Source organism: Vulpes lagopus, chromosome 5 (assembly GCF_018345385.1).
Source record: "Vulpes lagopus strain Blue_001 chromosome 5, ASM1834538v1, whole genome shotgun sequence".
NCBI lineage: Eukaryota > Metazoa > Chordata > Mammalia > Carnivora > Canidae > Vulpes > Vulpes lagopus.
In genome coordinates, this window is record NC_054828.1 from 51,890,760 (window position 1) to 51,914,104 (window position 23,345).

At 42.1% G+C, this 23,345-nt stretch overlaps 1 protein-coding gene across 1 annotated transcript in view; it reads left to right on the plus strand.

Moving 5' to 3' along the window:
* ANTXR1 (ANTXR cell adhesion molecule 1) overlaps positions 1 to 23,345 on the plus strand; it is a 197,509-nt gene that overhangs the window by 14,052 nt on the left and 160,112 nt on the right. Inside the window, exons 2-3 of the mRNA XM_041755120.1 lie at positions 11,230 to 11,301; positions 15,993 to 16,064. Coding sequence (XP_041611054.1) covers positions 11,230 to 11,301; positions 15,993 to 16,064 — 144 coding nt within the window. The remainder of the gene's footprint in view (positions 1 to 11,229; positions 11,302 to 15,992; positions 16,065 to 23,345) is intronic.

The following is a 23,345-nucleotide window of genomic DNA, read 5'->3' on the forward strand; positions in this document are numbered from 1 at the left end:
CCACCATACTGAATATTGCAGAAAGTAAATTCAGTTCCTCAGAAGAAACTTTTCCTAGAACTCAAGCAAAAAGAATACAGAGGTGAAAATGACAGACAAGAGGTAAGTAATACAAAGCCTAGGAACGGGATATGTATACACACACACATATACACAATAATATATATATATACACTATACAAAAACTATATACACTATATTTACAATAAAAATTCTAGGAAGAGAAAAGAGAACGTTTAGAGGACTTACCAAATACTCAGCCTTATTAATTTTTAAAGGATTCACCAAGTACACAACCTTTGATAAGTTCTTAAAATATATGATGAATAGCAATGTCTACATTCTTCCAAAAAGGAAAGAAAAATAGGTTTCCGTTCCCCTGCAAACAAAAAAAGCAAGACTCAGATTGACATTAGATTTTTTTTTTCTCTTTCGTCTACAACATTAAATGCTCAAAAGAAAACCTCAATAATTATAGAGTCTGAGTGAAATGTGGCATTTAAATTCCATAGCTAGGCTTTTTCAGACATAAAAAAATTCAAAATGTATGTCATCCACATACCCTCTCTAAAAAAAACATCACTTGAAAATATTGACATCCAAGTGGAGAATATGTTGGAAATACCAAACAAGAAAAAGATATGGTATAAAAGAAATAGAAGTAATTGGCCCTGGAAAAGTTAATATGAGGCTATGCAATAAACACAAAAAGGAATAGATTCTCAAAAGAAAAAAGGAAAAATGTAAATTTTTTACACAGGATAGAAAAAAAATGCTCATACTACATGCATATGCAAAACAAATAAACAAAAGAAAACATGTAGCTTACTTTTAGCTCCCAAACTCCTCTTCTTCCTCTCAAGTCTCCCTACTGGGTAGTGGGAGATATGGAAATCCCTAAATTTTGAGCCATAATGATAATAAGAGTCTAATAGTGGTAATTTAAAAAAATTCCTTTAGGTGAAATTCTGGATCTTTCCAATTTTGCCCTTCCCCAGTAGAATCTGGACATTGAGAGGGACTAATTTCCCTTTGTGAGTAGGTCCTTTGGTTTTGGACCAGTTGGTTTTGTGGAAAGTTCTATCACAGAACAGAAAATTTTAGTATTATACTCTTCCAGAAAACAGAAAAACAAAGTCTCCCAATTTATTTTAGAAAGGTAGCATATATCTGGTACTAATATCTACTAAAGTAGACAGGTTCATATGCAAAACTCCTGACCAAATTGATTAAAAACTTTACTTTTTAAATTTTTTTTTTAAGATTTTATTTATTTATTCATGAGAGATTCAGAGAGAAGCAGAGACCCAGGCAGAGGGAGAAGCAGGCTCCTCACGGGAACCTGATGCAGGACTGGATCCCAGGACCCCGGGGTCGCGACCAGAGCCAAAGGTAGACACTCAACCTCCGAGCCACCCAGGTGCCCCAGTTAGAAACTTTAAATCCCAAATCAAATGTCATTAAAATAAAACTAACAGTGGAGTAAAAGCATAATATACCAACACCCAGTAAAAATTATCCTAGAAATGCAAGAATGCTCAATATTTAGGAAATGTATTAAGATAACCCTCATCTATTCTTGACCAACAAAGATGAAAACTAACTTATTTTCTCAGCAGAATCTGAGAAGACATCTCTCTGAATACTTAAGCACTCAAAGGACAGAGAAGGTCTGAATAATAATTAATGAAGCTTGAGGCGGGCACGCGATGTGATGGGCACTGGGTGTTATACGCAACTGATGACTTCTTGAACACTACATCTGAGACTAATGATGTGCTCCATGTCGGCTAATTGAATTTAAATAAAAAATAAAATAGTGAGGTTGTTTTAATAAATAGATTTGAATCCTATACTTCACAGAGAATAAACTTTCTTTCTTTTTTTTTTTTTTGAGGATAAACTTTCAAAGACCCATGAAATATTAAGTCACAAGGAATGGCTCCATATATATCCTAAGGGACAATTTTTCCAGTCCACATTCTCAGCAATAAATAACAGGAAATGAGTAGCGAAAGTACCCTACAACTTCAGCTACCAGGAAAAAAATATAGAGTTTTTTATATTATCTTGTAATGAGGAAAACTGAAAGAAAGTCACTGTCTAGGCTAGAGGTTGGTAAACTATGGCCTGCGGATTGTTCTTGCGAATAAAATAGTACTGGAGCATCACCACACCTACTTTCGGTCTGTCTTAGCAGTGGCCACCTTTGTGTCACAAGAGCGGGTTTGAGTAGTTGCCATAGGGACCATGTCACCCCCGGAGTGTAAAATGTTTACTGTCTGGCCCTCTATAGAAAGCGTGCCCACCCCTGAGCTAAGAAAACATTTGCACCCCAATAGAAAAGGGGCAAAGCATGTGGATGGCAGGGTCAGCGTCAAGGGCCCGAGACCTGGGCCGCCACCCAGGAGCCCACGCTCACAAGGGTCAGGCGCTTAGATTAATGCTCTGCTGTCACCATCTTGAAATCCTTAGTAATTTTTTAAAAAGGGGAGCTCCGTTTCGTTTTGCGCTGGATTCTGCAAATTATGTGGTTGGTGTTCATTGATACTCGGTGTTTTTTAAGACAAAATGAACAGCAAATACGAAAAAAATCCGTGGCATGTAATTGAATACATCCAAATAAAAATTAGAATGAAGACCCATTTGCCTTTGTAAAACTTGCAGATATTTCAGGAAGAGATTGTCCCAAGTGTCCGTGCCGGGGAAGGAAGGGAGCACTTGAGGTCTGGCGGCTGGGACTTGACTGCTCACGTAAGTGGGCAGGGAGCCCGCGATCCCGGGTCCCGCGGGCGCACCGTGCTCCCAGCGGGATGCTTGGCGCCCTGGGAACGGGAGGTGGAGTCCTTAAAACCATCCTTAGGAGGCAGATGCTAGTATTCCCGTCCACAAAGGAGCAAGCTGACGTGTAAGAAAGCAAAACCTCTTGTTCGGATGTCACACTAGGAAATGGAAGAGCAGGAGCTCGAACTCCCATCAGAGTCTGAACTCACATGAGCACGCACCAAGGCCGTGCTCTAACTGCCGGGCTGAACAGCCTCAAGAGCAGATGGCTCCACAATTCTGTGTAAGGAAACGCAGTAATTACAAATATATGTGTCTCGGAGTAGGGAAAAAAACCTATTTTCACTCTACTTGGAAATGTAGAAAATAATCTGCAGCTGCCTTATTTATCCAAGAAAGACCCTCCTGCTGGGTGCAGGTACGGCGAGGAGGGGAGACGACTTTTTTCCAAATTGGAATTCTTAACCCAGTGCAAGAATTTAAACATTCAGTAAACTTAGGTTTGGGGTTTTGTCCCGCCCTGCACCCCCCTTCTCGGACCCATCTGGCTTGTTGCGCCCCTGGGCATGCTCACGGAAGGGGCCTCTGACTTCCTTGGCAGCCACAGGACTGACCGGACCCTTGTCTGCTCACCATGGCCTAGTGGTCACCCATAGATCACATTGGTGCCTTTGGCGGGTACGCTGGGGGGTCTCACTTATCATATCCCACGTTTTAATGATAGGAAATACCTTTTGAACAGCTGCCCAACAACTACAATTTTGTATTGAATTTGACCAAACATGCCAATAATTGATATCAGATCATATTTTAGGTTTTTCTTGGTGTGCGTGTGCTGGAAAAGACAAACTAGCAGAGGTTAAAGGAGTACATATTTCACTCATTACATCATAATACCCTTTTGATCTGCTCCACCAGAAAAAAATACAGTTTACATCTCTCTCTCTCTCTCTCTCTCTCTCTCTCTCCATTACTTGCACATAATTGGCCAGAAGTTTCACGTATTACTTTCTGTTGCAGCATGCGATAGATCCTAAGATTTCTGTTCTGTTCCATTTCATTTTGTTTTTAATGTTGGCAACATCCCACCCAAATGATTTCCCAAATCACTAATACGTTGCATTCTACAGCTTGAAAGTCATTGTTTTTACAGCCATCTGTCAGATTGACTAAAGGGAGAATCCGTCACGAGTTGGTAGGACGGGGCTGGGCATCCTGGACTGGGGTCTCTGCCACACAGGCAGGAGCCCCCAAACTCCAAGGGCTCAGTGGCTTGGTTTGGGTCTGGACTGGTGTCTCAAGAAGTTGGAATAGAGGCAAGAGTCCAGGTTAAGCTTTTGAAGCAGGAGGGAGGCTTGGCCCTGATCCCCGTTAGTAATAGGAGGATAAGGGCTAAGGCCTGGGCTGGGTTTAGGGCTCTGGCCAATTGGAGCCCAATGTGAGGTTAGGAGGAATGAGAGGAAGGCCAGCGAGGAAGCTGGGGAGCAGAGGGAGGAGGCCAACGAACGCCGGACCTTTGACGGACGAACTAATTGCTTGTCCCACTCAGTGGCGCCTGAGGCTGTGCACCCGTCCAGGATTAGCGGGGGACCTGGGTGGGTCACTTAGGACATCAGTGACTTCAGCTGGGTGGGGCCAAGGAAAAGTGGGACTGTCAGTTTTGTAATTTCCATCGCTAGAGCAGCTCCCTCTTCCAGGATTTAAAGACTCGTGGGTGATGGTTCCAAGTACAAGCTCTGTTTTCCCTTTCGTCTTATTCTAACCCATGTGCAAAGGAAGGGGGGACAGTCGAAACTCAATTTGGCCCACTTGATTCTTTCTGACTCCGGTTGTGTGTGTGGCTAATGGAAAGAGCCTGTGTTTTCTAAGGAGCTTAACCGCAGGGAGGTTTGGAAACTCACATAAGCACAAAAGAATGTATTTCAGAAAACAAATCGGGATGAGACTCGGAGTTCTTCTTTTGCTCCTACTCTTTGCATATTAGACCTTTGGAAGTAATTAAGCAGTAATCTGAGGGCAGTGCTAGGTTCTGTGCGGAATCTCTCGCTGGGAGCTCACAGTGAGTGCAATGTCGCAAAAATTTGTTGACTTCTGAGCATGTTCCAAATACTGGAGAAGTCGTAGAAAAACAAAAATAAGTGAGAAATTTTGGAGCTGCCCCCAGCAGGTACCTTCTTGTGGAGCTAGTAGTGAGGACTGGTAGCTTTGCCATCCCATGATCTGGGCAACCCTTCTCCACACCAAGTCAGAAGGTGGTGTGAGAAGACATTGACTCTGATTTTTTTTTTTAAGATTTTATTTATTTATTCATTAGAGACACACAGAGAGAGGCAGAGACACAGGCAGAGGGAGAAGCAGGCTCCCCTTTAGGGACTCGATCCCTGAACTCCAGGATCACGCCCTGAGATGAAAGCAGAGCTTAACCACTGAGCCACCCAGGCGTCCCCAATGACTCTGATTTTCAGTAGACCCAGGTCCGTTGAATGGACCTGCAAGCACAGAACTCTGCAGAACTGTGTTCAAGCAGAATTTCTGGAGGCCACTTGAATTTCAAATTTCGCTGAGGCTTGCACTTGTGGAACCAAGGCACAGAATCCCAAGAAGGGGCCTGAATCCTCCACACTGTAGATCATGGAAATCTTCAGGGGTTAGAATTGCATTTGAGCTAAGATTTAATTGAGTCAAAAACAGGGATCTTTCACATCTGCTGATTTTCCGGAACATGGGCATTTTAGCTCTCCGACTACTGTTTGCCTAGCAACTGTGTCTCAAAAGCAGTTTAAAAAAAAAACACAGAACAGAGTCCAATGGGACATTTCCAAGTACTACATATATCTGGACTAAGAAGGCGTTTTTATTTCTACCTTGGAACTCTGGTAACAATGGCCGGGTGAACCATTACTGCCTGAAGATAACATCAGGACCCGCTAGCTGGGATTTTAAGATCATTAACTCTTAAACAGGTTGGCATGATAAATGAAATGTTTCCCATATTGTAGGGTGGAGAGAAGCTGGAGTTGAATCTGCCCTCTCCACTTCCCCATCCAACACCCTACTTTTCCAGGCTGTGACCGGGAATTTACTTGGGTCCTGAGGGTTGAGAGGAAGCCAGCGGTCCAAACATGGACACATCACCCTGGGGCGATTGTTCTAGGAGTAGCTATTAGGGCAGATTCCAAACCAGAAAATCAGTTTATAAGGCAAAGTGCAGATGAGACATGCTTGTCTTAATAGAACATCCAAATTGAGTCAAAGACCCAACATATCTATCCCTGTGGGAGAAGGACAGAAGTTGAAGTGAGGTCACAGTGAAGAGCTTCCAAGGCTCCATGGATGACGTATTTAGAATTAAGGATTAGGGAATCTAGCTATGGCCAGTGGGTGGTAATGAGGCAGAGGAGCAGGACCGTGGCACCAGGCAGGTAAGCCTTTTGCTCCTGCAGATTTGGATAAACGTGAGCACCACCCCCAATGAGCTCACCTCCATGCTAAAACCATAAGCACCTGACATAGGGCTCTTTCCTTTCCCAGGGTGCAATTTAATCTTGAGGTGGGACAGAGTGTGCATGTGCGGGGTAAGGAGACGCAGCAGCTCCTTTGGTAGTTTAGGCCCCTTGGGATCCCCTGGTAATCCAGAGAAGACAAAACCGGTTTGGATTCCAGAATCTTAGAAGCTACATTCATCCTCAATGCTTAAGGGAACAGACTATGTACATCTCACATGTGTCCCCAAAAGGGTATCTATCCTATATAATTGTGTAAAGAATGATCATGTGTAAATATGAAACCACAAACTTCAGCGGTCTCAGGGCCATTATTAGCCGAGTTGGGAAGGGAGAAGCAAGCCTGTCAATCTCTCCTCACCTCTACTTTTGTCTTCGGGGTCTCATTTTATTTTCTTCTTGAGAAAATACAATGCCTGCCCGTTAGCAAGAAGGTTTCCAGATAGATGCGGACTTTTCTTAACACTCGAGGATATTTCTTGGATCTTCCTCTGTACCCAGCATTCACAGATCACAGGAATTTCACCAAACCGTATACATTTTACGTGTCAGTCAGATAGAAGACTAGTGAAAACGAAGTGTTTTATGAGAGTGTGATAGTGTGAATTATGATCGAGTGGCCCTGGGTAAGTAAAGGAATGCAAATTGATTTGTGGCTGTTAAGTAAGGCCAATCCTTGAGAACGAAGAAATGGCACCCTGAGGATTTACCCGAGACCTCTGCCCTTCACGCAGATAGCCAAGAATAGTCCCTTCCGTTCTGGATCGAGTCCCTATTTTACCACCACTTGGCCCCCTCGGCTCCCAGGACCACTCCCATGCTGCAGGACTTCTCTACTAATAAGGAACTCAAACTTGGGATGAAGTATGGGGATTCCTCTCTAATCACTAAGCATCTCACCCTACTCCTCAGACAGTACTTGTGCTGCAAAACATGACACTGCATTTCGGAAGAGGGCCCAGATGACCAGTGTTCAAGGAAATCTCAGTGGGAAGGAGCTGTAGAATTCTAGATTGGACTATGGCTTATCGGCCATGTGGTGCATCTTCTGAGGCTCTTACCTAGCATTGGACCCTCACCAGGACCCCCAGGACCAGACCATCTACCCCCATGGCTGGAGGAAAGCAGCGGGGACCAGTCTTTGAGATTTTTAGTATTCAGTTGAATCCTGTCCAGGAGGATGGCCAGGATTCTTTCTTTCTTTCATTCTTTTTTTTTTTTTAAAGAGTTTATTTATCCATGAGAGACCCAGAGAGAGAGGCAGAGACACAGGCACAGGGAGAAGCAGGCTCCCTGCAGGGAGCCCGATGTTGGACTTGATCCCGGGTCTCCAGGATCAGGCCCTGGGCCGAAGGCGGCGCTAAACCGCTGAGCCACCCGGGCTGCCCATGGCCAGGATTCTAATGAAAGAGGATTTCCAAAGGTTTCCAAAGGTTAAAAGCCCAGGGCTAGTATATGCAGTTCTGGTGAGCTCTTGGGAGACTCCCAGCTGCCACTAGGTTTCCTTGTTGGCGATTAGGTAGTCCCATTCACCAAGGAGCTATGCTCTAGAGTCATTGACCCATCTGGGAAGGCTCCTCAGGTTCATGCGGGGTCACAGGAATCGGCTGGAGCCGTCTGAGTACCAAACCCAGAGTGTTTATCCAAACGAGGGCGGAAGAGCTGGTGTCCAGCTGGCAAAAGATCAAGAGGCTTCCTTGAGCAATAGAGGCTTCTTCTTTCCATGCTCTTCTTTCTTCCATCGAACAAGCAGGTTGATGCTGGAAAGGCAAATATCCTAAAATCCCTCAGAGAAAACATGAAAAAGAAATGATTGCAACCCAACATCAGAGGATAATGACTGAGATGGACGGGGTGCCCTGAGAGCATGGGGCAGGGGCAATGAGCCCCATCTCTGTTGGCCAAGGCCAAGAGGCAGAGACTGCTTTGAGCCTTGAAGAATGAGTAGGAGTTTACGAGCGTAGACTTGGAGTGTCCCAAGCAGCTGGAATATGTGTAAAGGCGGAGAGGCCAGAAAGGAAAAGGTTTATTGGGAAAGGTTTATTTTTTTAAGAAGGAGAGGTCTCTACCTCCCTCCTCACCCAGATCCCCGTCCCCATCTGCCCATCTCCCCACCCCTTACTCTGCAGGGCTCTATCCTGCTGCCACAGGAAATTGCTTGTTCTTCCCCCAAACAATGGTTTAAATATGTATTTCTGTATTTACTAGAAGAGTTCAGTGTTTTTCAAATGCTGATTTACTATCCTTCGGGGGATTGCTTGTTCAGATCCTTTTCTATTTTTCTATTGTTTGCCTTTTAATATTCACTTGTGCCAATTCTTTACATATCCTGGGCACAAAGTTTTTGCCTTTTTTTATTTGTTGCAGACCTCTTCTTTCACTCTTTTCTTGTCTTTGAACCTGTTTACGGCACCCTTTTGTCATTCAGAATTGTAGATACTTCATGTAGTCAAAATTATCCTTTTCATAAAAAAATGATTCCTACTTTCTGTACCTAGCTGGAGAAACCCTTCACTAACCTGAGGACAACCTGAGTCTCCTTTTATAATTTGCCCAGTGGATTTAAAGTTTTGTTTTTTCCATTAAGTTTTAAAGATTTTTTTAAAATTTACTTATTCATGAGAGACACAGAGAGAGAGAGGCGGAGACAGGCTGAGGGAGGAGCAGGCTCCCTGCAGGGAGCCCAATGCGGGACTCAGACCCAGGACCCCAGGATCACGCCCTGACCCAAAGGCAGATGCTCCACCACTGAGCCACTGGGTGCCCCTCCCATTAGGTTTTCTTTATTTATTTTTAATTATAAATTTATTTTTTATTGGTGTTCAATTTGCCAACATATAGAATAACACCCAGTGCTCATCCCGCCAAGTGCCCCGCTCAGTGCCCATCACCCAGTCACCCCTACCCCCCACCCAGTCCTTCCACCACCCCTAGTTCGTTTCCCAGAGTTAGGAGTCTTTCATGTTCTGTCTCCATTAGGTTTTAATACGTCTCGGGTTACATTTGGTATGAAACAGTGATCTAGTTGGTTTATTCCAATTAGAAATCCATCGTCATGGCATCATTTATAAAAGGATTAGTTCTCTGTCCTCCGTTTGAATCACCTTTTTCACTAACTAGCAAGACCCCATGTAGATCGAGGTTTGGGTTCTCTCTTCTATCTCATGGGTGCCACCATCATATTATGTATTGTGCATACGGGGTCATTATATCTGATAAGGCAAGTTTTCCAGCTGTATTGTTCTTTTTCACAATTCCCTTGATTACCTTTAGACCTTTAAGCTTCATTTCATTTTTAAAGTCACTGTTTGAGCTTTATAAAACATCCTTTCAGAATATTTCCTAGAATTGAAATTCTGGATTAAGTTGGGGAAAGTGAGATAGCCTTATGATATGAAGTCTTTCACTGTATGACTGTGACATGTTGTGTCACTTTTGCTCGGATCAGACAGACCTGTCATTTCTGGATGTGGGGCAGAGAGAAGTAAAATCTTAGAGAGATGGAATACACTCCGTCGGAGTGAGAATTCTTGGGATACTGTACCATGGAAAGGAAGGCACGAGATCTATTGCACAGATTCTTCTTAAATATCTATAAAATAATCTGAAACAAAAAAAAATAGCAACAATTCCTTAGAAGTTAAAATTGAGGTAAATGAGTGTATTTTTAAAAAGTAATCTGAAACCAGTGGAAACTGTACAAAATGTCAGAGTAGATGGTGCAAACTCTTAACCTCAACGACTCTTAGAATGATAAGCAGAAACGCAGAGCTCAGCCGACACGGATTCTCAAGGAAAAAGAAAGGGGCCTCATAGCTACACAGAAGAATAAGATAGAAAAACCTGCTGCGCCGTCGCTGCAGCGGCTTGAGTATGGGTCTAGGGGAAACGCTTACAAGCTGAGTTGAGGCTGCAGTAAATGGTATCAGTAAAAACAGAAGTCAATCTTGGGAATAAAGAAGCCCCCTTCCGAATCTAAAATTCCACAATTCCATAGGTCCTAGAGAACGCTTCCCTCCTTTTTAGGAAAAAGATTCCTTTTTTTTAATATAATGAAAGGCTGTACAGTTTTTCTTCTTTTACTTATTAGCGTGACTAGTTACATTAGCTCTTGTTAAATGTTGAACCATCGATACATTCCCGAAATAAACTCCACCGATTAGTTAATTATCATTCTTTTGGATTCCTGCTGGATTTGTTTTGCTAATATTTTATTTAGAGATTTTTGCATCTATATCTACCAATGAAATTCTATTCTTTTTCGGGAGGGGGATTTGTTTATCATTGTGTGTTCCGGCATCTAGTTTGTGCTAATTTCATTTAAATACATTGGAATTGTTTGTCTCCTCTAATCAGTGAATAATTTAGGTAGCACAAAACTAATGGTTTCTTAAAGATTCGAAACTGACCTGTGGATCTGGGTGGACCCAGGGATCTTATTTATTTATTTGTTTGTTTGTTGTTTATTTATTTATATATTGTATTAGGGTGTGGAGCACGGGTGAAAGGAGCAGAAGGTAGAGTGAAGGGAAGTTTTTTTTTTTTTAATTTTTTGTTAACTTTTATTTATTTATGATTGTCACAGAGAGAGAGAGAGAGAGAGGCAGAGACATAGGCAGAGGGAGAAGCAGGCTCCATGCACTGGGAGCCCCACGTGGGATTTGATCCCGGGTCTCCAGGATCGCGCCCTGGGCCAAAGGCAGGCGCTAAACCGCTGCACCACCCAGGGATCCCTGAAGGGAAGTTCTTTACCAAAATTTTAAGGAACTCTAACATTGAGTCTAAACATTTTTTCAAATAATTTCCAAAGTTATGGAAGTTTCTGATAATAACCCCGGTTAATGGATAGATTGGGTGTAAAATTATAGAACATAAAGAGAAATGATGCAAGGTAAAGAAAAATGAACACCTGATTCAGTGACATCTGCTTTTGTTTTCCTAGATCAGGAAGTGTGCTGCACCACTGGAATGAAATCTATTACTTTGTGGAACAGTTGGCTCATAAATTCATCAGGTGAGAAAGAATGTTTAGTGCTCTGCCGGGAGTCAAACTGGCCTAAGTTTGTTATTCTTCTAAGGGCTCTGGGCGTGCCTTTTCACAAACGTAGACTCGCATGTTGGACCAGAGACTTGGCTTTGCTTTCGTCTTTACCACATAGTAGAATACCTTTTGCTTATAAGACCTAAATTTTACCTCTCTCTCTCTTATTGGACTATCTAGTCTTCTAGAAGTTTCATTAACATTCCTTTCACAGTGCTGCGCCACTCTAGGCCAGTTGACTTATTCTAACCGGACTCATGTGTAAACAGTATAGGGTATGAGGTGACCAACTCATCCCAGTCTGCCCAGAACTTTCATGGCTATAGCACTGAAAAATCTCGCATTCTCAGAGTTCTCCTCAGTCCTGAGCAAACTACCGTGTTGGCCAGCCTACCTGTATGTCCCATCAGATAGAATTCCCTGAGCGTTTTTGACACGACTTTCCAAGGGAGGAGAATGCAGTTTTGAACATCATCGCTATAAAGGTTGCGGAGCCTTGGAGCTCCTACTTTCCAGTAGCTATAGATGCCCTCTAGTAAAGGAAAGAAGGTCACTTCACCCTCCTTCGGTACAGCCTCCAAGCGATGACACAGCTGTTGTAGCTCCGTGGATGTGCTTGAAGCCAGTCATGAAGGACTTTGGTAAAATTGTCGTATCATTGTGAATCCTAAAGCAGCTCCACTCCTGTGTCATGGCATCTGTAGAGTCTTCCAACCCATGTGAGTTAACCCTAAACTCCTTTGAATAAGGTTCTTCATCTCAGAAGAGAGGTTGTCAAAAAAAAAAAAAAAAAGAAGAAGAAAAAGAAGAAGAAGAAGAAGAAGATGACGACGACAGGTTGTCCCCATTACCAATGTAATGACAAATGCGTTCCCTACGAATTCAGTTACTGGTCTCTTTCCTGCCTGCCTGATTGGAGGGAAAGGGTTAGGAGGTGACCTCTCTGTGATGCCAAATATTGGAAGCTGCAAGCAGGAAGCATCTAAACCCAAATGAATGGGAAAACCAGATGCTGAGAGGAGAGTGGGGGAAAGGAAGTAAGAAGCAAATACACGGGTCATATTAAAAGCAAAGTATTTGAGAGAATTGTAGAAGCTTAGAATTCAAAGCACCAACTTCCCAAGCTATCCTAAGAGGTGTTCGCTACCCTCAACTTGAATAGCTCTGGTGAGAAACTGCTGTCTTTGGAGGCAAATGGTCCAATAGTCAGACAATTCCAGTTTCCAGAAAAGTCTCTTTGTCATTGAGCCAGCGTGTCCTTTCCTATACTCTCGTCCATTATATCCATTCTGCCCTTTTGATTGCTGAACAAACCTGCCTCTGGACACTTGACAGTATCTGCTATGTCTCTATTTGCTCCTCTGCCTTCTGTTCTTTGTGAAGAGTCTGCTGGGAAAGGCTTTGAAGTTAGGCAGGTGTGGATTTGAAGCCAAGCTCCATTGTGCAACCGTAGCAATTGACTTGCCTTGGTTGAACCCTGGTTTGCACGAGAAAATTTAGAAGACCAGGCTTGTGCAAACCAACTCGCCCCGCACCTGGCTTAGAGTGGCCACTCAGCACTTCTCTTTCCCAGTTCATTCAGCAATTCCAGATGCCTCACTATCTGAGTATTAAAGACCCTGAGAAGTAGGGGGTTGGAGGGGCTTAACCCAATCCTTTCATTTTATTGATGAAACTGAGAAGTACAGAAGTTGACATGGCATAATGCAGACCACGAGGCACTTTCCTCTGGTGGTCTCCTCTGGCCCTTCTTGGCTCCGGACCCCCTGAAAGTGTGGCACCAAGACATCACGTCACTGTCATGCAAAACTGTATTTTGCCCGCTGCAGCCCAAGTGCCTGTAGTAGCATCTGACACGTAGCACGTGCTCAATCAATATTTATGAGTAAATGGACAAACTTTGAAAAGGAATCAATTATTTTTATTTAGTCATTTAAGTAAATAATCTAGGCAGCGGACACTGCAGGGGGGCTATTCACTTAATAACAGTGGCTGATGCCAGTACAAATATTACCATTTCCAATTTTAGTGGGATCCTGGAAATTTCAAGTTCTTTTATTTGTCTTTATTCTGACCCCCTCCCAATTTTCTAACAATGATGTTAACTCTTCACTGTTTCCTTCAAGACCCCAACCCACACCTCTCACCCATCACTTTCGGCAAAGAATTTCACCTCCTATTTCACCAAGGACCCTGGGACTAGCAGAAAAGTGATGTCCTCAAGTTCCAGTCCTACTTAAAAAGGTGCATATGTGTCCTTCCCAGTGTCTCTGAGATTCAAATATCCTCCCTTTGAAGGTGACCCCTCCATTTTAGTCCATTTTATCCCATTGTCTCCAATCTCCTCCAGGTCTCTTTCTCTCTTGTACTTTTTCTCTACCTTTCCTCTGGCTCTATTTCCACATCGATAGACATAAACAAATCTCTCCTGCCCCATGTCTTAAAAAAAAAAAAAAGCCCCAAATAGTAAATGATGAATCTCCTGATTATGTCAGGAGATACTATAGATATATAGTATATAGTATATACTCTCTCTACATACTCTATATAGATACTCTATAGATACTATAGATACCTATGTCTTACTGGTTTCTTACTCAAATATCTTTAAAGATTCAAGGTCTCCATATCCTTACTTTTATCATTCATTCCTTGACCATCAAACCATCTGGCTTCCATCCCACCCCCCACCTGCTGGCTCTCACCAAAGCCCTTAAGTGATGCCCTAAGGAGGACAAAGACAGTGAGTGTCTTACTCTGTGCTTACTCTGCTGGATACAGGAGCTTCCCTCCAGGGAGAGTTCTCGCTCCTTGAAATTCGCTTCTCCACTGGCTTCGGGAGGAGACCCGCTGACCAGAGCCGGGTCTTTAAATGTTGGCGTTGGTTCTAGATGGGGCACCCTTCCCTTCTCACTGCTGACACTATCTTAGAACAATTCCGCTCGCATCAATGTGCTGAAAACCCCCTAATTAGATCTCTTGTCAAGACTCCTGTACGGAATATACCAATTGCCTCTTAGAGCCCTACGTGTCCCACATGTCAGATTCATTTTTTTCCAGAGCTGAACTATATACAAAAGAAACAGGATAATATGGTGCTTAAGAGCCCAAGTTCCAGAATCAGAGCTTGGCTTTAAGCCCCAGATCCACTATTCTCTCACTCTGTGGCCTTGGGGAAATTATTTGATCCTTCAGGGTCTCAATTTCCTTTCATGGAAGATAGAAATAATAATAATAATACTGATCTCATAAAGCTGTTACAAGTTTCATGAGATACCACACGCCAATCACTCACAACAGTGCCTGGCATGTAGTAAGCACTTGATAAGGTTGACCACTGTGGTATTACTGTGGTAATTACGATGGGCATTATTATCGTTTAGGACATGGTGTTTTGCTAATTAGCAGCAGTGAGTGGTAAGGGACAGAATGGTGTCCTGGCCAGAGAGCCCAGGTCTGTTTCAGGAGACCAACATTCAACTCACCACCTACTGCTTGGGCTCTTGGCAAGTAGTAAGCGCCATGATAAGCATTTCCAAAGATGCATCAGACATAAGGAAATGAGTGTAGACTTGATCCTAGAGGCAGTAGAAGCCGTTGGGAGATTTTATAGCAGGTGAGTGACAGGTCTGATTTGCATTTTGGGAAAACAGTTCTGGAAGCAGTGGGAAGAATGAATTGGAGCGAAGGAAGATGGCCAGCAAGATCCCCAGCTAGGGAACAGTTGTGGTGGTCTGATCGTTGAGGGCAAGGTCCTAAGCTAAGAAATAGAACGGGGGGGCAGGTTTGAGAAACATCAGAGGAAGTGGGACCTATAACTACGGGGCCCAGATCAGGGATGGCAAAGACACAGGTTCACGTTGTGGCAGAGGAACCGGCTGGCCCCACAAAGAGCCCCTGATGGACAGCGGTCTACTGGCGAACCCACTACACTCCGATAGTCCGTCTTTTCTTTCTTTTTTTAAATGTTTGCGTTGTGTTTGTCATTTCTGCCAGCGCATCTTGGAGACAGAGGAGCACGTTTGGCCCCCGGCTGAGGGTGGTTCTGTCTTCCCCAGCGTGGGGCTTTCGTGGACGGCGCTCCCGAGCGCTGCAGCCACAGGCCTGCCCCTGGGTCCCGAGTGCTGTAAGCGGGACCGCGGGCGGGTGGGTACTCTGCGGCCCAGCAGCACGCTCTGTCCTTACAGGGTGACCTCCCTGGGAAACCGAGGAGAACGGACCGTCTAGAAGAGATGCCGCTTTCAGAGCGAAGGCAGTTCCTAGTGTGATCTTAATGCCAGTGGCATCCGGCCGCCGTCAGCTCAGCTGCTCCGCTGTCGGGGTCCACCCAGGGGCCAGGGGGACGTTTTATCTGTCGGGGCCCCCTTTGATAAGCGCCATGCAGACCGGGCCGCTTCTGGGACACACCTCTTGAGGCAGAGCGCAGGCAGGGATGCGTTTTCGCTCTCCCACCCGTGCTCCGCCCTGGCGAAGGCGGCGCGGCCCCCCTTGTCCACAGCCTCCAGTCGCTGCTGCTGAGGACTCGGGGCACCAGCTGCGGAGGCCCTTCGGCCTGAGGTCCCATCCCCCGCAGCCGGGACGCCGAAGTGGAGACGGGGAGGACGACTGGAGGGAAATGGCATCCAGAGTCCACCTGCCCTAATAGGATTTCTTTTCCTTCCCAGCCCACAGCTAAGAATGTCCTTTATTGTCTTCTCTACGCGAGGCACAACCCTCATGAAGCTGACCGAAGACCGGTAAGGACGCTGCCCTTCCCTGTCGTTAGCAGGCCCACGTTCCCTTCAGTAGTGCTGATATTTGGGCCCCAAGACCGGCCCCGACGTCGTCCTAAATCTTGCGGTTCTCTCCTCACCTAAGCCTTGCACGTTGCCCATTGGCCCATCGGCTACTTTACTCCGTGATGACTGATAGGATTTCCTGATGTTGTGAAATTCCGCCAATGGCCCAATCACCTTGAGGTATAAATCTTACTTTGATTGGCAGCTCAGTGTGCTACCTTGGAGCAAAGTGTGAGCCAGAGCAATTCCTGGGGGATTATATTTTCTCTTATTTACATTAGATTTATTTTGTGGGGGAAGGTTTCAGAGATACAATAAGCATGGTGTGAGAGAAGTAGGAACTTGTAATATTACCATACGTAATTATACGGAGGCAGGGAGCAGAAAGGGAGGGATAATATGGTGCATAAGAGCCAGGACAGGACCATGGAATAAAAGGAAATTTGAATCAGGTGTGGAAAAATGTTGTTGACATGAAAAGGATTACTGAGACCTAGCTTAACAAAAGTATTATTTTGGATTTTACCACTTACCCGTGAAAACTAGCAGAAATAGAGACATGCCATTTGTTCAGAGTTAGGGTGGTGTATTGGGAGTGGAGGTAACAGTTTTCCTGAGTTAAGGATACTTCGTGCACTTTTTTTAAAGGCCTCTGATGACATGAGAGAAACACCGGGGGCGGGGTGGGGGACACACATGGGACCGTTGGCAGTCTTGTGGATGGACGCGTAGGGAGGAGGAAAGGAGGAAGAGCAAGCATAGGGAGGACTGGGGGACGTTACTCTATAGTCTTCTTCTAGAGAGGACCAATAGCAAGGAGGAAGGTGCTCTGGATTTTGCACCAAACAGCAGAGCTGAGCCTGTCCCCGTGTTTCTCCACGTCTTCTGTTGTCCGTGTGTAACTACAAGAGTACTCGGGACCACGCAGAAGTCTCCAAGTTCTGCTTCTCCTTCAGCAGGGCCTGTTATTCATGCACGCTGTTGAGATGCACAGAAACCTCATTTTAAAAATAGGGGTTTCTTATTTCCTACTAGCAGAAGGAGACGCTGAGGCCGCATGGTGTTCCTAAGGGTAGCGTGCAAACCCACAGGGGCTGCAGGCTCCAGGGCCTTTCCACTGCACCGTGCTGCGTTCTGGTACACGGAGAGTCAGAAAGCCCAAGAAACTCCACAGAGTTTCCTTCAATACTGGCCAAGGATTTTAAGAAGCTTTGAGAAAGTATCTCTGGCTTAGGGTCTCTCTGCGAGACTCCCGCTCTCCCTCTGTCTTTGCATGACATCCTTTATGCAGAGGTGCCTCCCGTTCAGACAAAACCCTCTCTCCCATTTTTCACATCCTCCTACAGCCCAGGCTGCCTGGTGTTGCTTCCTCCGGACTCTGCTGGCTGCGTGCTTGAGTTTGGCCCGGAGACCTAGGTCTCATATCCCTTGTGGGTATTTTGTGTGCTACTGCTCCCGGCCTCTGGGAAGTGGGGAGGGCAGAGGGGGTCACGGATTTATAAACACTGTTCAAAAGCCTAGGCTTTCAGACTCGTTTTGGTTATGCTGTTCAAATTAGTCATCTGAATCCTACTTTGAATCTGAGGTTGTATGTCTTGACTTCACTCCTCCTAGTTCCCCTACCAGGGAGCAGCGAGGTTAGAATCTCGACTTTGCTGGAAGCAGCATTTAATACGTAAGGGCTAAGTATGCTTCAGACAGCCCAAAATGCCTTGCTAAAGGCTGTATGGGTTTCACGTGGTGACCCTTGGCCTAACCTCTGGGTCGCCCGGCAAAGCATGAGTGGTTTACTGACCCATCCCCAACCTTAGCCTAGGGAGAAATGTGGACAAGCCTTCCCTCTGCCGAACGCTTTCTCATGAGATTGGCTAAAAGAATTAGGCTTTGACAGCTTCCAGGTTGATACTATTTTTGAAAGGTAGGACTCCCAGTGTTTTAGTTGGTCACAAGAATTCTTATGTTTTTTTTTTTCCCCATATCTCATTTGATCGTCCCAATATCCCTAGGAGATAGGAAAAGATGCATTACTGTACAGATGTAATAAGCGAGGACACCGCGTTAAGTTGAAAAACACATTCAAAAACAGGTCATGAATCCATAGGGAACTCTCATTTCAACAAGACCAAAAGATTGTGGGTAAACCAAAAGAAATACTATCAAAGGGATATTTGCATCCAGCTTTTGGAATCAGACCCACATAAAGGAAACCGCGGGAAGCTTGAAAAAATAGAACAGAAAATAAATATGGTGTGTTGAGATACAGTAAAGAAACTACAATCAGAATAATAATATCTACAGGGACGCCTGGGGGGCTCAGTGGTTGAGCATCTGCCTTCGGCGCAGGGCATGATCCCGGGGTCCCGGATCGAGTCCTGCATTGGGCTCCCTGCAGGGAACCTGCTTCTCCCTCTGTGTCTCTGCCTCCCTCATGAATAAATAAAGAAAATCTTTTATGAAAGAGGCAGCTCTCAGCAGGTTGGCTAGGATCTGTCGAGGGATGGGTTTTTTTTAGTTTATCTTATTTTGGCTTTGCTGAGCTTCTCGAATCTATAAATTTGTCTTTTACCAAATTTCAGGAATTGGCAGCCTTCTCTCTAAACTATTTTTTCTGTACCAGTCATTTTCTCCTCTCCTTGTGGGATTCCAATGACAAAGATATTAGACCTTTTGATATGATTCCACATGTGCCTGAAGGTCTGTTCAATTCTTTTCCAATTTTTTCTCTTTCCTTTTTTTGGATTAGATCATTCCTATTGGTCTATCGTCATGTTCACTGACTCCTTCCTCTGCCATCCCCATCCTGCCATTGAACTCATCCACTGAATTTTTTTTGCAGATACTGTGACTTTCAGGACTAAAATGTCTATTTTGTTCTTTTTAAAATTTTTATTCCTCTGCTGAGATCATCTATATTTTCATTTATTTTAAGTGTATTTACCTTCACCTCATGGAGTATAGTTATGAAATACATATATACATATTTAAATGTATAATATATATAAGTATATAAGATATGACATATTTAAATATATTTTATATAATATTAAATATTTGAGATTACATATGAAATAAATTATGGGATTAACTATATCATAGAATATAATTAAATGTAATATATAAATACTATCAAATAAATACATAAAGCATATTTATATGCTTTAAATGCTTTGTCTGACCATTCTGTAAGCTCAGGATTGGCATCTTCATTGCCTTCTCCCATGAGAATGGGTCACATTTTCCAGGTGCTTTGTATGTCGAGTAATTTTAGAATATATCCTAGGAATTTTTAGAATTCATTTGTTCAGACTCTTAAGTCACCTTCAAATCCTCTGGAGAATAGAAGTCTTTCTTCTCTGTGTGCACGAGGTTCAAACCACAACTTCTGTCTCTTCTGTGGATGGTGGTTTTTATTTCAGTTCAGTTTTCAACATCTTTGCTAAGCTGTTTCGAGCCTGTCCTACACATGTGCAGCTCAGTGATGAAGCCGGGACTTAGACAGCTTCAATCACACAGTTACTGGGACTCCCTTCTCCAGCTCTCTCTCCTGCAGGTTTCTCCACACACTGTTTCCCACTGGCGCCACCCTTTGCAAGTCCTCTAGCAAGAAAAATGGTGTTTTGCTTGGGGTTTGGCCACTGTGTTGCCTTGTGCAGTTCTCTGTCGAGGTCACTTGTGGGGCAAAGGCAGGTGTAATCAAAGAGAAGTAAAAGTGGGGATTCCACATTCTTTGAACTACAGGGGCCCCTTTCCCAGGGCCCCAAGATGTGGTGATTTCCCAGGCCAGTACCATGTGACTGAGACTCATCCTCAGGTCAAAGCCATGAAAGAAAAGACGGGGAGAAGTGTAGAATCCATCCTTTTCTGGGTTACCTCTCCAGATTTTTACTACCCTTCCCAATTCATCTGCTTTGCTTACTTTTCAAAATCCTTATGTGTTTATTTTGTCCAGAGTTGTTCTAATAATCACCAGGAGTGATAGCCAGTAGCAAACTTACTCCATCTTACCTGCTGTTCCTTCCATTATACAGATAAGGGCACTAAGAATCTGAGTTTAGATAACTTTTGATATTTGACGGTCAAATGCTATGGTCAAATAACAAAAATGGCAGAATTAGTATTCTGATTCTGGATTCTGGTTTTGGTCCAACTCATGTGTTTTGCATTATATCATATCACTCTTCCAAGATTTCTTAGCTTCGTCAGTTTGCAAAACAGTTGACAAATTGTAACACATTTTTCAGGTTTCTTCATCAGCATAATAAAGGATCTAATGTTAATTTAAGTACTATTAGGATACATTATTTTAGTGTTAACTACTGTATATGATTCCTTAAATATTCCCTCGATAGTCTTTTTCCAGATCTTACTTTAAATACTTCAGATGTTTCATCATTTGGGAATGAGATCATGTCAAGGAAGTCCAACTCATCCTTTAAAAGAAATCAGGAATAGATATTAAATTTAATCAAATGCATTTTTGGCATCTATTAAGATGATCGTATTTTTTTTCTTTGACCTACTAACACAGTGAAATGCATTAAAAATATTTTTTAATATTGGATCATTCTTGCATTTCTGGTTACATTTGGTCATCATATATTATTATTTTAATGTAGAGTTGAACTCTATTTTCTGCATTTAATTCAGAAATTTAGCATCAGGATTTATAATTATGTTTGGGCTGCTATTGCCCTTTTTATGACTACTTTTACTTACAGTATTTTTGATACATTATTTTTACATGTAGATAATTACTTCTGGAAATTAGTCTGATAGAAGGTATAGAGCCAAGATCTATTCTTTTTCTCCAAGTGATTAGCAAGTTTTTCTAACATCATTTGGTGAATAATCATTTACTACCAATTTGAAAAATTAGACTCTTCCATAGACTTGGATCCATTGCTGTGTTTTCTATTCTGATATACTGCATTTCTGTGTTCCTAGCGAGGGCCACACTATTTTTATTAGTCTTAGCATCTGGAAGACCAGTCCTACTTCGCTTCTGATCTTAAGTGAAAATCGCCCCTGGTTTTTAGTAGTTTTTTTTCCTACCATGATCATTTTAAATAATTTGTTTAAAGTACCACAATACTCTTGGGATCTTCACCTGAATTGTATGGAAAGTGCAGAATCACCTTAGCAAAATGGCGTTGCAGTTTTACTGTATATATTTTCTTTCTTTTTTTTTTTATATATATTTTCTTATCTAAGGATATATCCCTTCACTTATGTCTCTTATTAAGGTTTTGCTTTCTTCAAATTGGTCTCATACAGTGTTTATTAAGTTTTTTCCTGGTTATTTCTGTTTTCCTTTCATTATCAATGAGTTTTTTTTCTATTATATTTTCCAGATTATTGGTTTATATAATTTCTACTTTCAAAATTTATTAATTTTTGTTGGTGGACTAGTACGTGATTAAATTGTATTTTCCATCCATGTATATTAGACAATAGGTACACTTTGATGAGTAAAGAGTTTTATATAAGAAATACATTGTTTAAATTTCTCAAATATCTTATATTTTTTCTTACTTGATCTGTGAAGACAGTGAGGTATATTTTAAACTTGCCACCATAACTGTTTTATAATGAATCTCTAACACACTGCTTTATAATTTATGTCATATTGTGTAGTCACATGGGTTTTCATTATGGACTATATTTCTAATGAATATAAAATAACCTTTCTGTTTCCTTTCATGCTTTTTAAGATCTTTGTCAAAAAAATTATAAACTTAAATTTCTAAAAATATTTTCCTGCTATATCTGTGCCTACCCATTTATCTTTTACCCTTCTTTGATATTTTAATTTTCCACCAATGATTTGAAAAATATAATTTGAAAAAGTATAATTTCATTTTTATTCTAGCAATGGTTTCCAATGAACTTTGCTTGTTTTTATAATGCCAAGAATTAAGTAATGTCATTTATTCTCCTTGATGAATTTCTTAAAAATTATTTGCATTATGTCTCATAAATACACACACATACATACAAACACATACATATTTCCTTTCCAGTACTTGAAATTTTTATTTTATTTATTTTTAAATTTCTTAGCTGGCCAAGTCGTTTTCCAGGTAAAATTTTCCTGAAAGGTATGTGAATGTTAAAATTTGTAAGGCCAAACTTATTTGAAAATTGTTGTTACTCATCTTCAGGCAAATATTTTAATTGAATTAAAGTTCTTATACCCTGTCTTTTCCCTTAAATTTACTGGCAATGACACAATGCCAATTTGCATATCTTTTATTCTTTATTGCATACAGAAAAATGACAGTTTAGTACATTTCTCCTTTGTGAGTAGCCTGTTTTCTCCTTCTGGATACTTGTAAAAAAATGTTTCCTTATGCCTTGAATTAAAAAAATAAGTCAAAAGAATATATCTAGGTGTGGATTCTTTCATGATTTTGTATAATACTTTATATAGCATTTGAGCCTTTCCATCTGATAACAAATAGCTTCACCCTAAGAAATATTTTACTCTTATTTCCTTCATTATTACTTTTCTTTTGTCCTTTGGATTCTTAAATCTATTCCAAACTCTTTTATGTTCTAAGCTCTTGTTCTTATGCTTTAGTCTTTATCATTTTTCTTTGAGAATGTTTCACTCTTGTACTGTAATTCATCAATATTTAATTATTTTGTTTGTACTCAACATATTGTTTGCAACCTCCCTTGAAATTTTTTTTATTGGAGTAAAATATACAAACTATAAAATTTATCATTTTAACCATTTTTAAGCATACAATTCAATGGCTTCAACTCGTGCACCCATCATACTACTACCCATCTCCAGAACTTTTTCATTATCCCAAACTGAAACTGCCCCCAGCCCATGGTAACCTCTATTCTACTTCCTATTTCTATGGATTTTTTATTCTAGGTACCTCATCTAAAGGAATTATGTAATATTTGTTCTTCTGTATCTAGCTTATTTCACTTAGCATATTTTCAAGGTCCATCCGTGTTGTACATATGACAGACTTTCATTCCTTTAAGACAGAGTAATATTCTCTTGTATGAATATACCACAATTTGTTTATCCAATCATCTATTAATGGACATTTGGGTTATTTCCATCTTCTGGCTGTTGTGAATAATGCTGCTATGAACACTGGCATGTAAATGTTGAAGTCTCTGCTTTAAGTTCTTTGGGGCACATACCTAGAAGTGGAATTGCTGGATAATATGGTAATTCTATGTTTAAGTTTTTGAGGAAATGCCATACTGTTTTCC